The sequence below is a fragment of the Melospiza georgiana genome, chromosome 2 (assembly GCF_028018845.1).
Source record: "Melospiza georgiana isolate bMelGeo1 chromosome 2, bMelGeo1.pri, whole genome shotgun sequence".
Taxonomy (NCBI): Eukaryota; Metazoa; Chordata; class Aves; order Passeriformes; family Passerellidae; genus Melospiza; species Melospiza georgiana.
Window position 1 is genome coordinate 18,916,536 of NC_080431.1, and position 18,355 is coordinate 18,934,890.

General features: G+C 44.0%; 1 protein-coding gene across 1 annotated transcript in view; it reads right to left on the reverse strand.

Annotated features, from left to right (window-relative positions):
* SH3RF3 (SH3 domain containing ring finger 3) overlaps window positions 1-18,355 on the reverse strand; it is a 247,182-nt gene that overhangs the window by 22,653 nt on the left and 206,174 nt on the right. Inside the window, exons 7-8 of the mRNA XM_058018799.1 lie at window positions 16,945-17,195; window positions 12,526-12,830 (exon numbers count right to left, since the gene is read on the reverse strand). Coding sequence (XP_057874782.1) covers window positions 12,526-12,830; window positions 16,945-17,195 — 556 coding nt within the window. The remainder of the gene's footprint in view (window positions 1-12,525; window positions 12,831-16,944; window positions 17,196-18,355) is intronic.

Genomic DNA, 18,355 nt, shown 5'->3' on the forward strand with positions numbered 1-18,355 from the left:
ACCTGCAGATGCAACCATGAATGAAATGCAACTGAGTTACACTGATTTAACTAATTACCACTTGTCATGTGTGCTACCCAAGCCAATGTTCTCCATTGCCTCATTCTATCCCAACGGTGAGACAAAACATGTTAGCTTAAATGTCAGGCTTAAACTGATCTGGGTAGCCCAAGATGTGTGAGGATATGCTTTATACCACAGCTGACAGCAGGGTAATATCAGTGAGAAGCATCTCACACAGGCTGCACACAGACTCACATCTGTAACCTCAAGTGCTCTCTGAACACGAATTTGTTGCACGTCTGGATTGTGCTATGCAATAAGGCAGTGACATCTGGTTGGTGTTTTCATTTGCAACTACTGCAGAAATAATTACCAATGACAGCACATATACAGCATATTCCTCTTCACTCTGCCAGCTAGTTGACTGATGCAGAAGAGGCCAGTGTGACCTGAAATAAATGGTAAATCCTGCCAACAAATGGAAAGAAATGGTCAATTTTAACACGTAAGTTAAAAATATTTCTGTGACGATGTTGGGCAAATATATCTCATATCTGAAAATGATGGAAACTATATAAAGATAAAATCACTACTGCACTGGAGCAGAAATGACAGCTTTGTCATTCCATCTCTGAGCCTGCCTACCACAGATGAAGATGAAACACCCTTTACACAAGTCAGATAATGGTGCAAAACTGCAGGGGTTGATCGACAGAGTGGCAGGCCTTCTGATTTTCATTTTAGCAAAACAGAGAGGGTAAACATTAACTTATAATTGTCCCATCCTCAGTTTGATCCTGGTTGATTGGAATGTCCCTGCCTATAAAGATAACAGAATTAGTAGCCCATCAGTTAAACAATCATGACTTCTATTCAAGGTCCTGTACCATGATTACTTTGCTGTATCTGACAATCTTCCCAGAGCAGTAGGCAATATGATGAATATCTTGCACTCTTCCTCCTGCCAGAACAGCAATGTGTTTGTTTGAGGACCCCCTTCCAGTCTCCCTCTTTTTAACTCAGCAGTATTCATGCTGCGTCAGAATTCCAGCCACAGATAACCAGATGCTACCAGTTGTTTTGCAATGTTTTCCAGTTAATGATTTTCTGTCAAACCATGAGGACATTTCAAGTAGGTACCATTAGGGCTTGTCTCAGTCCTAGTGCTAGTCAATCTTTCCATTAATTACTTGCTATGTGAGTGTATTCTAAAACCAGCAGTGAGCCCTGAGCTGATTGAGTCCCCAAGCAGTGTCCTGGTTTTACCTGGGACAGAGTTAATTTTCTTCATAGTAGCTCGTATGGTGCTGTATGTTGGATTTGTGACCACACAACAGTAATAATGCCCTGTTTTAGTTAGCAAGCACCCTTGCACATTGTTAAGGCCTTTTCTGCCTCTCACCCACCCCACTAGCAAGGGGGCTGGGGGTGCAGCCAGGGACACAGCCAGGACAGCTGACCCTAGGTGACCAAAGGGATACCCCAGACCCTGTGGCATCACGCTCAGCAACTGGAAGCCTGGGGAAGAGGTAGGAAGTGGGGCACATTCAGGGTGATGGTGTTTGTTATCCAAGTCCCCATCACTGTAACAGAGATGAAGACCTGCCTGTCAGTGGGAAATGGTGAGCGAATTCCCTGTTGTGCTTTGCTTGTGAGGTAGTTTTTGCTTTACCTATTGAAGTGTCTTTATCTCATTCCATGAGTTTTCTCACTTTTACTGATTCTTTCCCACTGTGGCAGGGAGTGAGTGAGTGAGTGAGTGAGTGAGTGAGTGAGTGAGTGAGTCGCTGTCTAAGCTGCCTGACAGGGTTAATCCACAACAGCAAGATTAAAAGTTTAAGAATTCAAAACAATTTTCCTAAAATTGAGAAATGATCTAAAATCACCATAATGAGATCTGCAAAGACAAGCATGATATACAATTGCTGGGAATGAGAAACCAAATGCACACTGCAATATGAGGAGTGACTGGCCAGCCAACAGCTCTGCCAAGGGACATGGAAGTTACACTGGATCACAAACTGGGAGTGAGTCAAGATGCTCTTGTGAAAAAGACAAGCTTTATCTGTAAACAACTTATATAGAAGTAATGGAAAGTGCTTATTCCACCCTCATTTGCACTAACAAGATCTCGGCACAATTCCACTTTGGGACACTACTCCACGACCCTACCTTAGGACTCCAGCAAGCTGCAGACTGCCCAGAGGAGAGATGAAAGTGTAATCAGAGGTCTAGAAAACATTACTGTGAAGAAAGGCAAAGAACTTGGTTCAGTGAGGTTGAACAAAGAGAATTCTGAAGGACCAAACACATTATTAGTTCTCTAACATGGGAAAGGCTGTCAAAGGAAAGCTGATCAGCAGTTCCATCTGGAACAAGACATGAAGAAGCAAGATTGAATTATAACCATGAAAGATTTGTGAGGGACAATAATTTTCTGACCTGAGGAGCATGAAAGGACAGGAATGGATTGTTCAGGGAAGTTGCAGAACTGTCTTAGTGGAACAATTTCAAGAAAAGTTAGACATCTGTGGTGGGAAGTCAGCATCTACCCGACTTCCTCACGGCTGATAAATGGAAATCCATTCCAGGCTTCGGGGCCACCATCCTTGGTTCCCCTCCTGTGCCACTGTCTCTGCTGGCCAGTTGTATCTCTCAGCCAGGCTCACTCTAAGTCTGCCAACCAGGAGTATCTGGCTTGGATATAAATCCTGTCCAGAAAAATTTTAAAAGCTGGAAAATCACTTTCCTCTTCTATGTCCTGGTCAAGCCTAGCTGATTGATTTCCCTTGCCACAGCAGGCACCATTGTGTTGATAGGATCTGCCTGCCTGACCTCCTCCCTCTTCTGTCTCAAAACTAAAGATATGAAAAATAACATGACGTTGTACAGGAGGGAATAGAGATCTCTGAAATCATAAAAAAAAAGCCACCTAGATCCATTAAAAAATATACTAGTTCTGGACTGATCATGAATTGGGACAAAAAACTACAGCACAGGAAATCTACTTTACTGCAAAATAAGTTGGCCATGGACTTGCATTAAATTACTTCTTCTCTCCCTAAGGCATCTGGTGATGAAGCCCAATGCCAATCTGCTTCTAGTCTGCTGAACACAGTGATCTGAGACTGAAGGTTAGTATTACAGCTTCTGCAGTATTAACTTACAGAAGCATGTCAGTGAATAGGAACCAAACAAAATATATGCAAAAAAAGGTGAAGCAACAGGTTGAGTTCTGCCTTTATAATAAATTGCTTTTTAGAAGGTTGACTGCTTGACACACTATATTAATTGATTACAGGCAGCCTGCAGATGTAGTGTCAGAAAAGTGACTTTTGCATGGTGTGCTTTTTGAATTCCTGAGACTGATCTTTTCCCCAGAGGGCAAAATAGTAACATTTTTTTTTTCAGTCCTTCAGAGACTTCCATGTCTTCACTTGGTCTGAAGAGAATTACTAGATGCTTGAGACATTAGAGTCAGTCTGGGTTGTTATTTTTTTCAACTGAAAGTGGCTTTACCATTTGGCAAAAGAAAGGCTGAGGCGTTGTACATTTTAAAGCTGCTTCTGCAATATGAATAATAAACAAAAGTGTACAAAATATGATAAATATCCCTTTGCTATAACTTGGTTATGCCCTCGAGTTACGTAACAAAAATAGAAACATGCCACAGATATTTGTTGACTGTTTCAACATGCTATTCCTACAGTATTGATGTTTTGTCAGAAACTGCAATTTCCTTCAGTTTACGTAATTCTTCTAGTAGAGCTTGCTGAAAGATTTCTGCATTGACTGTAGATATTTTAACCCACCTAGGAAACAGAAACATTGGCACTGAAAAGTTGATTAGAGACAATTTTCACAGGAAAGTTCAGGCTTTGTCTCCATTAAAAAAAAAAGCATTGGCAGTTAAAATTAAATTTCTTGTAGCTCAGAAAGTAATCTCTGTTGCCTCTTGGTGGTTTAAGACTTATTGGCTTGTGAATTCACAGTTGGAAAACCACTGAAGAAAACAAATGAGTCCTGAATGTGCAGGATGCCAAGATGCTACCAATTCTCACACACTGCAAGTTGTTTCATTGTTTTCAAGGCATCCTGCTTCCTACTCTGTTTTTCTGCTGGAATGGTTTCGTCCTGCATGTCCTCGTTCCTAGGAGTGGTGGGGTAGCGTCAGCTCATGCCAGTTCTGTGCGTTACTGCTTCAGGCAGAAAGGAGAACTACGGGGACAGGAAGGTCATTCACACTCTGGGCTTTTTAAGCCATGCATGGCGACTGGGACCTTGATGCCATGAGGGAATGAGAGATGAAAAAGTTCTTCAGGAACAGGGCAGGGAGAGAGCAGAAGGCATGAGGGGATGCTCAGCTGCAGAACTGTGTGCTCTGGGGTGGGGATTGGCCCCTATGATCCTGCAACAGGCGGAATGTGTCAGTGTCTCTCACTGATAGCACAAGAGCGCTTACATTTCACCCGACTAATCCAAGGACGTACTTGCCATCCCCACTCACAGCCTGGCCCCATCCAGCCATCTGGTCCTGCATGATTTCTTCTGCAGGCAGGGGAATGCCATGGGAACGCCAGTGCCGGGATGCTCACACGCAGACACACACTCGCGCACACATACGCCTCCAGCCTTCTGCTTCCAGTGCTCCCTTGCATGCTCTTTCTTTTGTCAGTTCTACTTTCTTCCTCCAGCCGTGCTAAGGATTTAGAAAAAGCTCCTGGGCCCTCTGTGCTATAAAATTAGGTCTCTACAGGTGCCAGGAGAATTCTGTGCCTTGGCATCCAAACAGCTTCATCTCCAGTTAGCAGATAAACTGAATTTCCTCTTGAAGTTAAAGCACTCTCCAGCTTCTCTTCCCCGGGATCCACTTCCCCTTAAGGCAGCACAGAACCACTCAAAAGAGTGTTAGAGAAATCCACTGCGGACACTTGAGAAATCCTGTGACAGCACTGTGAGGCAGATAAGCAGAGGCGGGGGGAGAGGAGAGAAAAAAGGAATAGCTTTCGGAGACTGCTTGGCAGCAAAGTCAGCGCTTGAAATATCTGTGGGGAGTTTGAAAGCATTTCCTAACATCAAAAATGTGAAGAAGAAAAAGAAATTTTGATCAATGACTTATTGCCCTTGATCTAAGCAAAAGAATCCTAGCCAGTCAGAAATAACAGAAATCTGTTTTATTGTAAAGCTTAAGTTTTCTATGTTTTGACAGCTGGGGGCTCATGCTTTTGGCTGGGTAATTTGCCAGCTTTAAAATATTCATCACTGAGTTGCCAGGTTTTTGTCCTTTCAAATTGAGCTCTAATGATGAAGGAGAAGGTGCTGGAGAGATTTTAAGCATGAATTTTCTGCCCTAAAACAGAACTTTGTGGCCTGAGTTCACATGACCAGAAAAAGAGGTTTCTGCTCCCTGGCCAAGTTTCTGGTGAATCACTTGCTGGTCGCTGAGCCAAGATTCACTTTCTGGAGCATGGGAAGCAGTGGCTCATTTGTGATGAAGACAGTCCCCTTGCCTTTATTGAGAGGAAATGGATTAACAGTATGTATTCTGTGCACAAATCTTGAAAGAACGGAACTAAAACATTCCAGACTAAAGCATCCTTACCAAGAAACAAACTGGAACATGTTACACTGAAAATTCATAGCTGATTCTGAAAATGATCTGTGAAATGCTGGTGTTGGTGGCTCTTGGATCAACTGAGATGTCTTACAGAGTACTCAGGAAAATCAGTGTCACAGAAGTTTTTGTTTTTTGATGCAAACCTTTAGATTGGTATTCCAATGTTGCTCCCTTTTAATGCATCCTACATTTATTCCAAGAATTCAAGTCAGGCTCTTCTGATCTTGTGCAATTTTTTTATTGCTATGTCTTGCACTGTTTTCATTTCATCACTCAGTTGTTATCATTACATTTCACACCTGTACAACTTTGTGGGCTTTCTTAGTTGAACATAAGGGAAATATTTTTCCCAAATTGAAAAATGTTAAATAATTTCATATCTGCTAAGAAGACTACATTCCTCTTCCAGAAACTTGGGGTCAGCCTTATAGACTTGGTATCTGGAAAACCTGCTTGCATCAACTCTGTCCTTAGTTTCCTCTACTTGTCACAGGTGACCGCTATTTTTGTCACATCATTTTATATCTACAAAGTCCTTGCAAGTGCTCAACACTTCACTTTTGAGACTGATCTTTCATTTTCTGGATAAGGAATTAAAATGTCTTTGGGGATATGAAATGATAACAAATCCCTTTCAGTCAGGGACAAGCCAATATGAGAAGAAGTTGCAATGCAGAGACTAAGAGTAGGTAAAAACTGAAAGTGCATAACTGTGTAGGATCTGGTTCTTCAGGCAGTTTCAGGTTGACCATCTGATAGCTTAACTGGACAGCTAATGTGAACTAAGGTCAAACAGCATCTCAAGAGTTTATAAAGCCAAATTTCTAAAGGCCCTTTGATCTAGTCTCCAAAGCTTCATAAAGCCAGAGTGGGCAACTAAGTGTGCATGCAGGAGGCCTGCCCTGAGGGATGCTGCCAGGTAGGACTGGGCACTGCAATTTAGAAGGATGAAAAAGGCACTGACAGGAAGGGGGAGTGGTGGAGAGGGAGGTCTCTCTGGTCATGTCTATTCTGGCATAAAAGACAAGGTCAGGATTTAGCAACAAAGATATGTCTGCATCCATTAACCTTTGTGGGTTGGCTTACATCAGCTTCCTGCTCTACTCTGCACTGGTGCAGCCTCACCTGAAGTCCTGTGTGCAGTTTTGGGCCCACAATATAAGAAACATATAAAGCTATTAGAGAAACATATAAAGCTTTTAGAGAGAATACCATGAGGATGGTAAAGAGCCTTGAGGGGAAATCATGTGAGGAGCTTCAGAGGTAACTTATTTCATCCTGGAAAATGAGGAGACCTCACAGCAATTTACAACCTCCTCATGAGGAGCAGTGCAGGGGGGCAGGTACTGATCTTTTCTCTCTGGTGCCCAGTGACAGGACCTGAGGCAATAGGCTGAAGCTATGCCAGGGGAGGTGTAGGTTGGATATCAGGAAAAGTTTCTTCACCCAGAGAGTGGCTGGGCACTGGAATAGGCTCCCCAGGGAAGCAGTCACAGAACCAGCATGACAGAGTTCAAGAAGCATTTGGACAAAGCTCCCGAGCATGTGGTGTGCACCTTGGGGCTGTCCTGTGCAGGGCCAGGAGCTGAACTTGATGATCCTTGTGAGTCCCTTCCAACTCAGGATATTTTATGATTCTGTGAACTAACACTCTCCCAGGACAACACAGGAGTGTAGCTTGTGCCACACCACTTATCAGGACTGTTAGTGATGAGCAGTCTGGATGTAGCCATCCTATTTTGGGCAGAAAAAAAGCTTAGAAGCATGGATACAGGTCAGGCAGGGACATTTGCAGGGCCAGAAAATAGGCCTTGGCTTGTTCTGTTTTGCAATGTAGCTCTCACACCAGCATCATGCCAAACACACTGTATCATTTGAGGAATGCATTTATTTTGAGCAGGAGCGATACTTGAGAAAGTGAGTGACACTGGTGAAGACAGGCAGATGTTTACTGATTTAGTCTTCACATGCAAAACTGCTGGTGTGTGTTCAAAGTAATTTTCTGAAGATGTACCTCTTCTTATCTTAACATCAGGAAACAGTGGCCTAGTGTATTTTCCCGTTTGTTGTAACTTGTTAATCTAGATCCACTATGTATTCCAGGGACCCAGTTCCTAAATTTAAAGCTGCAAACAGAATTGTTCTCTCAGCATTCTTGTAAGAAATGTTTAATTTTACATTGCCAATTTTCAAATATTTCAATATACTCTGGCTAGGTAAAACAGTAAGGAATTGCTGTAACACAGTGACGAATTAATGACTTGCTTGATAGCACAAGCTCTTATTTTCCTCTCTGTCAGCTCTTGGGCCAGACATTTTGGAAGAGTTTAATCAAAATCCTCATCAAAAGCCAAATGACTGGATTTTAAAGAAAGTTTAATTACAGTGGTCAAACCACCCAGCATGATTTGCTTGATTTGATTAACATAATGAGGAGCTCATTTAATGAGAAATGCATTAATTCATTCAAACAAGTGGTTTTATCAGTAGTATTAAGTATCAACCCAGATTATGTACAGCAGAAACTATTATAGCAAAAATTGAGCAAGGTCAAAGCAGTAGTCATACCATAATTACAAGCTCTTAGCTGTAATCTACCAGTTGAACTGGGTAGCATTCCTGCCCAAAAAAGCAGGATCCCTATTTTAAAAAGCCCCCAAACCATACAGTTTTGCTCCAATTCCACAGCTGAGATCGCCATGTCTTTCTTTCAGATGTTCAGAAGGTTTGGGAAGTGGGACTGAATTTTTTGACTTTCAGACAACTACACATGCAGATATTAATAACAAATGACAAAGAACTCAAAGGAACTCTGCTATCACTCCACACCCCTAAAGGAAATGGATGTTGTCCATTTGCTCTTTGTTTTGCCTCTCTCCTGACCCTGTGATGTCTTAGGGATGCTCCCATCCCTAACCTGGCATAGAGTGACCCTGGGGAAAAATTAGCATTTTACTTCTGGGGAAAGGAAAAATTAAAAAAAAAATGCTTCAGGTAGAAAGTATTTGAGCAAAAGAAGAAAGAAACTCCTTCACACTTTCTTCCACTGCCTTCTTTAGAAACATTTCACCCTGTATTTCAACTTCCTTGTTCCAGGACCCCTTCCTCTGGGCTTTGCACAGCACCCTTCACCTGGGACCCTTCTCTGGTGCTCCCTGCTCTATGTCCCAGCAGCTGCCACTGCTCTTCTCTCTCCTTTGCTGCCCTGACCACCATCACCCCTTTGACTCTGCCGTGCTCCCTCACCTTTACTCAGGCCACTTGTCATTCCTGCAGTGTCTGTGCTGCCCTGTGGGAGCCGCCTTTCCTGCTGCCTCCTACTGTGCCCGTACAGCACTGAAACTTCTCTGATTTTCAAGTGCTCTACTTCTCAGCCTGCTTGGCTGCCAGAGTACTTTCCAAGTGCTGTTGCACAGTGGACTTCAGCACTGCATAAAGCTGTTTTTCAACAGCTACTATCAGCAGCTGGTAAAGGAGACCATGCTCAAAACTGTTCCTTAAGGAGACAGGAGGCTGGTCAAGGAGCTGAGATGTGGAGCCCAAGCCCAGCTGCAGATGGGATACTCCAGGATTAGATGCTTACCAACAAGTGAAGACTGGTATGGAGGCAGAATTTCACCTCCTGCTTAAGTCAGCAGGAACATGACAGTAAGACACTATTATTAGGGTACCTAAATGAATGTAAGTACCAAGGTTCACCTGCAGCTTTGGAAATTTGGATCAAGATCTTCAAGAAATAAGCTGAAGCAGAGAACTAGAGATGTCAAAAAATAGACCTAAGGATTTATTTGCTATATTAATAGAAAATGAGCAAGAAATTCATTCATGCTGATCTGAAAACCATAATCCTTAGGATTATTTCTGCCTGTTGCCTTTAAGCCACAAGGAAATGAGTAAAAGTTGGAATTGGAGTCCCTTGATTTTAGAGAAATCGTGGGATTTGCCTATATGTGACTGTTGCACACCAACCTGTGATACACTGGCATATAAACATTTGCACAGAGGAAAGCTTTAGCAGTGATGACTGCACTGTACACTCAGCAAGGCTATTCCCGAGGTGAAGTCGATTCCATCTTGGAACAAACAACACAAACAGCATACATGGACTCACTGCAGAAGCCCCTTGGTGTCACATTTAGTATCCTGAGTGGAATCAACATGGGAAATCATAAAACATAAATTTTTAGAAGATCATATCTAAAAACACTTTCCCCCACTATCTCCCAACCCAGCCTTCAAGCAGACAATCACCATTACTAAAGTTATAATCTGAAGAAAATTCCCCAAGGTCCAATATATTTCACCATCGTAGAGTGATAAATGCAAAAATTGCAATTTATCTCCACAGCTCTCAAAAGAACCATGAAAAACAATGGATCCTCATCATGTCCATCCCTGAATGCAAACTACTTCTTCTTATGAACTATGTGCCCTCTGTACCATAGTGAACTCACACTGACAATTCCTGCATGAAAGAAAACCATGGTTAATAACAACAAAATGTCTCCTAAACCAGTTATTCTCTGATCATTCAGCCTTTTTCCTCAGTGGTATCCTACAAAAGACACTGGAAAGACTAAGCCAGGATTAAAGTTAACAACTTCATAGGACACCAGAAATTGTTGATTCTAACAGCAATGCTAATTTAATGACACATTACAATTTACATCACACATGAATTGCTAATCTCAGTTTCTCAGGAGATAATTACCTGTGCATTTCTTCCATCCTGTGTTCAATAGAGCTGAAGACCTTATTACCTCTCCTCTTACTAACTTCCCCTCTGCTCCTTTCATCTCAAAATACCTGACTGATTAATATAATGAAACTGAACTCAAAAAAATTGCTTCTGATCTTTGCTTATCTGGCAGCTTGCTAGCTACGTCTCTCCTGTTTTTCCTCCTCGATATTTTCTGATTTTTTCCTATTATGTGTACTGATAACAGATACTGCCTTTCTCCACTGATATTCCCTCTGAGTGTTAAGACACTTTCCTATTTACCAAAAAACCTGCCCAAACAGCCCTCACTCTGAAAATATCAAGCCCTGTTACAGATATGGTTCCAGTTCTGACTCACAGATGCCTTTCTGAATAGTTATATGTCTTTCCTTCTGGCATTATCCAAGCTCTCAATTTCTTCAAAGAAATATTTGGGCTTAGCAAAGAGTAAGTCAACTTATCTGGCTGAACATCAGACACTATTTCTAAAAAGAAAGGAATTGCTAATTCAGATTTTTCTAAAATGAAAGTGAACTATAACATGGACAAGATTCAGGAAAATGTTGTTCAGCTGGGGCAGTTATGCATTGCCCAGTTGAGTCAGAAAAGACAATTTTTACGGTTACTTTTCTCTGATACTTCCCAGATAGTGAACTGGTCTTTGGCAACACCCATTGCAATGATGTATATTATTTCCTTCTCCCCTTCATGCACGGAGATCACAAACCTCTTAACTTTACTTCTCTTCATCCCAATTCAGTAACTTTAGGCTGTAATAACTTGGGAAAGGTTAACCAGTATTTCAGGACTATGCTCGATATAATTTTGTCTACAGACTTTCTGTGTGCAGTATCACATGAATTAAAATATATGGACCTATCACTTAATGTGTTTTAGGAAGTAATAAATAAGCCAGTACACAATGCTCTGAGGCAATGTGCAGCTCTACCATCTCCTGCCAAATGCTGTTCCCTTCCTTGGACTTGCAGAAGTAGCAGGTGTGGTTCTGTTTCCACCGCATGCAGACCTTGACGCACACCTGAGAGCTGTTCTTTGTAAGCACATACCTAAATGTCACATCCAGGGCAGAATTTCCACACCCTTCTTCTTTCAACAAAATGCATTCAGAGAAAATTCAAGACAGGATTAAGGGAAGCATTTTAAAACTCATACTCCTCATTTTGTGCAACTAGGGGTTATCTGTGGCCCAGAGGACACATGAGACCTGCCACCTCAGTATTACCATGTACAAAGAAATTGTTTGCTCCATATGTGTCTGTCACCATGGAAAAGCTCAGGGAACATATGGAAAGGATTTTTTTCAGGTTCAAAGGAAAAGCAGGCCCCCACATCTCTTCCTCCTACTCAGATACAAACCAGGATCTCGCTCTGCTAGCCAGTACAGAGATAATCTTCAGCATTGATGTATGGGAACTGCTGACACAATGTAAACATTTGGGAAAAGCAAAATATTTGCCAAGAACCTAAAAGGCTGGGTGCTTATAGCAGCTCTCCTCCTTAAAGCTGGCTTTCCTTAGCAAGGTGTGCCAGGGAACACGTACCCAGCTATCAGTCCCACTGCTGGCTCCCCAGAGATTAACCCTACAGTACACTGTACCTACATCCCATCGAGCAGTATCCCATTGCCCTCTTCTCCTTTGGCTGTGCCACGGCAATGAGAGTTTCTTGAAGAAATTGAGATGTTTCTGGAAGAGCAAAACAGCTCCTACGACTCAGGAGCCAATGTTTTACTGGGCCTGAGGCACCTGCTGTGTGGCTGGTGCCACCATCGGCCTCGTTGGTGTAGGGAGGCAGACGGATTCTGACATGGCCATACGGCTCTGACGGCCAAGAGCCCGCTACATCTCGCTGCACCACTGCAAGTCTGCACATTTCGGCGCTTATCATTGGCAGAAACACACAAATTCAGCTCATCCAGCCTTGTTTCCCATCCCTGAGCAGGTAACCCGAGGGCAGTGTGGAGTATGGTGGTGGGGGGAAAGATTAAATGCGCAAATAGTGTGAGATGAGGATGCCCAAGCTGTCTGGCGATGGAACCCAGCTTTCACACAGTGCCTCCTCAACAGCCCTGTGGAAGGGCACCGCGGCAGTGCCCGAGGTACACAGAGGCACACAGAGACGCACAGAGGCACACAGAGGCACACAGAGGCTCGGCGGCCCTTACCTTCTCGTTCTTCCTCTCCTCGGCTTTGCCGGCAGGCCCGGGCGCGGCGGGGCCGCCCAGGGTTCCGCTGCCCACGTCCCCGTTGAGGTGCGCGGCGCTGACGTTGGGCGGGGTGATGGCGGCGGCGGCGGAGGTGAGCGGGATGAGGGGCCGGGCCCCCGGGGCGGGCGGCTGGTGGCCGTGCTGTGGGGACACGGCGGGGTGAGGCCGAATGGCCGCGGCGGGCAGGCGGGAGGGCGAGCTGGGCGTCCGCAGAGGCGACACCGTGGCCGTGGGTCGCTCCGGGGCCGGCACTGCCGGGTGCGCTGCGGGAGGAGCAGAGAGCACGGTTACATTGCCCTCGCACTGCCCCGATGGGCCCTTCAGTGGCCGCGGCTCACTTGGGCAGAGCACGGTGGCAACAACACCGTGGGTTTGATCCCCTTAGGGGATTATTCACTTGGAGGGTTGGCATCGATGATCCTTGTGGGTCCCTTCCAACTCAGAGTGTTCTGTGATTCTGTCTGTGAAGGTGCCAAGGGCCCGATGGGGATATAAGCTCTGAGCCTTTGCCCAGGATGTATCACCCTGCAAGTGTTTTCGGCTAATTCCCCTCCTGGCTGCAAAGCCCTGCCCGAAGTCACCAAAATTGGCTTGTTTCCCCCAGTGATGCCACTGGGGAATGACAATCACTATTCCTTTCCGTGCCTGGAAATAAATACCTAACCTGCTGCCTTTTAAAAATACATTATGTCGTTCCAGCTGAGCTGTTTTCTGCACCCCCAGGCCCTCCTCCTTAGGTGATCGGATCTGGAGCAATGCAGCACGGGGCCTAAGGGGTTAGCCCAGATGATCCACGCTGACCCTGCAGACAGCAATTACAAAAGGAGGTGTCTTGTTTCAGCCCTAACAAAATGACCAACATCACATCACTGTGCTGCACAGGATAAATTAAGCAGAAATTCACCGGAGGATTTCTGAGCTCAGCCTCCTCTCTGCCAGTCAAGTCCCTAAGGGACTATGCAGTGCCTTTTAGTCTGGCTGCTCTTGCTAAGCAAATCCTGCCTGCAAGCAGTGGGAACCAGGAATTAGAGCTCGCCCATTTAAGGGTGACTGTGACACACTGATGAGGTCAGCTCCCCAGAGCGTGTTGCATGCTTCAGGATGCAAAAAATGTGACTAAGCTCTGGGTCTGTTTCCACAATGATGTTGTCTATGACTCCCAGCTTGGTTGATTGCTTAGGTGTTACCTAAATACAGTTCCGCTTCAAGTATGTGCAGCCTAAAAGCTGAGTCCATACTCAGACGTTCCCTCACATAAATGATTCAATAATAGGACTGGCTGGAAAGTGCCCATTGCATAACTGATTTCAAGGTTTCATAATCTTGTTTAGTTCTGTCTCAGTGCAAAATTTGAACCTCTGAACATTTTTCAGAGCACAACATGCTCACTCACCCCATAATAGACTCTATTTTGATCAGGTTATTCACCTGGGATGTGAAAACATGGAATGTGATCATTGCACTGTTCTCTTCTGTGGAGAACAGCTCTGGAAAGCCATCAGTTCCCTTTACATGAGCCAGTACAGCTTCATGGTTGGTATTGGTTGAACTGTATTCATTCCTGACAAAAAAATCTTTGAATCCAGCAAATCAACTTTTCTTTGACCAAGTGGCATTTTACTGGAAAATTTCTGACTGACTTTGATCTGTCATTTTCTGACAAATTCATCTGGAGGACAAACTTTTATGCAGTTGGAGTTCACTTAATCTGTAACTAAACAACAATGCTAGAACAACTCAAACCACTAGTTTCTATTCCTATGGTTATCAGTGGCACCCATTGCAGGGATTAGATTGATAGAGTGCCATTAATCATGCTCACTACACCAGCTGAGCACTCCTGCCAGGAGGGGATTTCATCTCCCAGCCTTCTGCCCTATTATCTGATGTGATATTAAACATGATGGGCCAGTCATCATCAGATTAGCACCTCCAAAGTTTATATGATTCTCCTCTACAGAAGCTCCTCTATAACATCTTTTTTTACTAATGTTTATGGCAAATCAGCTACACTATATTTAGCCAGTCTGTAACTTGATATCACTTTACCATGTAAAATGAGGAAGGCCCTAAAAGTTGTTATTACAGATGCCTTCAAGACTCTTTTTACTATTAGTTATCATCATTCCCTCCCAGGACTACTAAGAACATGTTCTGGAAGTGCAATTCACTTCCAGAATGCCAGGCAAGGTATTCACTAATTATCTGGAAATTATTCCCTCCTGATTTTCCCATTTGGAACCTGAGTGATGAGCAATTTTCCTATGAGTAACCTTTTTTTTGGGGGATGGTTAAACTTGTAGGATCTAGGTTTTGAACTACTGTTTGTAGGGAGCAATGACTTTCCTAAATTTAGAGAGAAAGCACATAAATGGAATTTCTCTGCATGTACCTGGTTGCAGAACACTGATTTGATAATAATATTAGGTACATCACCTCTTTCATGCAAGACTTGGTGTTCCCAGACACAAAGGAAACATAAAACATGAAAAACAGTAAAAGAAATGGCGTGTGAAAAATCAGCTCTGAGTAGAGTTCTCACATTTTATTCTGTAGTTTCATCTGCTTACTGTTACAATGTATGCCTTTGCTCTGGGATCTCTGGATCTGGACTGTGCTGCATCAAACATGCTATTAATTAGCAATGCTCACTGAAGGCTACTTTTGTTCTACACCACTCATATTTCGTTTTGGGTGTGTTCCTACATTAGTGGCCTTGTAGCAAATTGATTTGTTACTCATGTATATTGCAAGCCAACAGAAACGTGATTTGAATACTGTGCCAGCTTGCCTCTCTTGAAAAGCTTTTCCAAAAGTCAGTGCATTGACCTGTCCTGCATGGACTCTGGTCCACAGCATGCTGGTGAAGACAGCTATTGTGGAGATAATTACTGATAATCACGAAAACTTCCTTTATTTATCCTGGCAAAGATTTATTTAATTAAAACAACAATCTTGTGAACCTTCTGGAAAGGCTGGAAACCTTCTGGAAAGGTTGGACAACTCTCTGCTTGGGAGGTTTTGGAACAGCTCTGTGGTCCCTGGATCACCCTGCCTGCCAGTGCTTTGGCACTTTACAGATGTCAGTGACCTGGAGAAGCAATCTTAAATCAGGGAAGCTGCTGGAGGTGTGGAAAGAAGGTGTGGGCCATGCCAGGCCTGTGGGGCAGAGCAATCTGTCACCTTGGTTTCAGGGGAGTCATCTGCCTGGTGATGTGGGCACAGGAGGCACTAGGAGCACCTGAACACTTGCTGAGCACTGCACCCAAAAGGGGACATTTTTGCCTTTGTGCTGTGGGAGCAGGAGGCCTTTTGGAAGGGTGTGACTTGAGAGAAAAATTCTTCAGCATTTTCTACAGTAGAGAAGAAGAGGATAAATGGATTATTCCCAGTGTGACATGGATGCCTGTCACACAGCCCTGCGCTGTTTGTTGAGCAGAGGAGTCTCCACTGTTCGAGACTGAGATTCTCAAGTATTTGATTACATTTTCTTCCCTTTGGTCTGGACTGTGGAGGAGGTGAGATTAGATGGCCATCATCATGCCTTCTGGCTTCAAAAGGTATGAATTCATGACTCACTCTGCAGGGTATTTCTCATTTGTGTTTGCTCTGTTTTGTATTTAAGACCTCAGTTTTGAGCAGTCACAGTTGTTACTGATCTTTGTAAATACAATGGCTCACATCCCTATAAAATATCAGAAACAAAATGTTTTAAATTTTGCTGCATAAAGTTCCACCACAGGATTTGCTTTTACTTTATTCAACATCAGAAGCTGTTTAACATCAGGGAAAGGGGAATAAATTGTACTCTAGAAAATTGTGCTGTACATCAGAAAGGGAACCTAGAAAGAACAGAGGCCCCCTGGTGCAAGAAGCTTTTATTCTCACTTCAAAAAGGTGGCAGCAGATTTCAGATCTTTTGCTTTACCACTAACACAGGGTTCCATTCTGCCTAATAAATACCTTTCATCCCTGAAGCCCAATGAAATGCTTCTTAATTTCAAGGCATGTATTACTTGCACTGCTATAAGGGCAGTATTTTTTATCAGCAAGCTGACCAGACTCAGAACTGTTATTCTCCTTGGTATACAGAGTGCTTGCATTCACTCAGATAAATTGTATAAATATTTGTAAACACTACAATCTATTTCAGCTGTAGCAACAGAACAATCTGATAAACACAACGTGGTTCCCAGAGATCAATAGAAACCCATAAATATTACAAGCAAAGCAAACATACTCTATCACCAATGCACCAGCTCCACCCTGCCTGGGCTGAAGCGAGGAGGAAAGCAGTGGGAGCAGGCACATTCTGGGGGTGGCACTGGAGGGGTACCCCAGCAGTGGTGCCAGGCAGGAGGCAGGGTGAGCACTTACCCATCTGCATGGCGCTGCGGGGCTGGCTGCCCGCCGGCTGGGCCGCGTACCGCAGGCAGGTGCTGAGCTGCGGAGAGGCCGCCGGCAGCTGCCCGTGCGTCGGGGGCGCGCTGATGGGAACAACCGGCCTGGCAGCTGTGCTGGCGTTGCTGTGACCCCCCACAATGGGGTGGATGGCTCCTGGCGCTACTTTTGTGGTTGGAGCTCCTACAGCTCCGCTGTTCCTGGGCTGCCCAGCTCCCACTGGCACCCTGCACGGAGACAGACAAGTGCACTGTAAGCATGCTGCAGAGACCCCAATACCCCACCACAGTGCTGATAAGTACCCCCAGTTACTTAGGGGGTTTAACATAATACCCTATCAGTTGTTAAAGTAAACTGAGGTATTGATATCTCGGGATCTTTTGGTGGTCGCCGTGACCCCGAGAAATGTTAAAAGTCACTTCCCAGCCCGAGCACTTGAAGAATGAGTCGGAGCTCTTCAGTTCATGGTCTCAAGGTCGTTTATTGCGTCTTATCTATAAAAAATTTCTCCTGCCCTGCTGAGGTCCGCCCAACAGGACAGTTCCAGGCACACTGCCTGCCCCCAGGGTGGTGTTATGTCTTTATACTAAAAACTACGTGTACAATATTTACAATTACTTTCCAATACCTATCACCTATGTTAGACAGTGAGCTTCTACTCTAAACCAATTTAAAAGTGCCAACATCACATCAGAAGATGGAGGCCAAGAAGAAGAAGAAGAAAGGCTGGACACACCCAGATCCCTCCATCTTGCGTCCTGAACCCCCATTCTAGAAACCCCAAAAACCACTTTTCCACCCTGTGATAACTTCACTATCATTCTACTTAAACTGTTGTGGCTTGATGGTCTTCATATAAGCTTGGTAGTTTGCTCCACGGGTCATAATCAAAACCACAGGTGTTTTGGACTCCATGCCAGGGCTTCTGAGGCCCCTGGCAGGGGTCTTGGCCATCCTGGACAGCCAGAGGGATGTCCTGGGTTCCACATGGATATATATTTATCTTTATAGGACCCATTTATAAGCAAGCTGGGGGATATTTTCACCCCTTTATTCTACGGGAAGAAGTGCAGGGTAAAAATAGAAAAGATAATTTTTCTCATCATGTCTTTTATTACCCTATATTTCTGTCTGAATAGTTTCTAGTAAAATCACAAATCTTAATTCAGAGGAAATGGGTATCTCCCAGATGTCATTTTGTGTGCCAGAGGCTATTTCACATGGAGTGATAATTAAAACAGACTCAGAGATCTTTTCTTTGGACCAAACCTGCATACAGCCCTACAGGGAGAAACAAAGATGGATAACACAATCTGTGTGTGGCTATGGAAGGGGACTGAGAAGCTGCAGACTTGACTGGGCTTGGCTGAACACTCACCTTATTGAT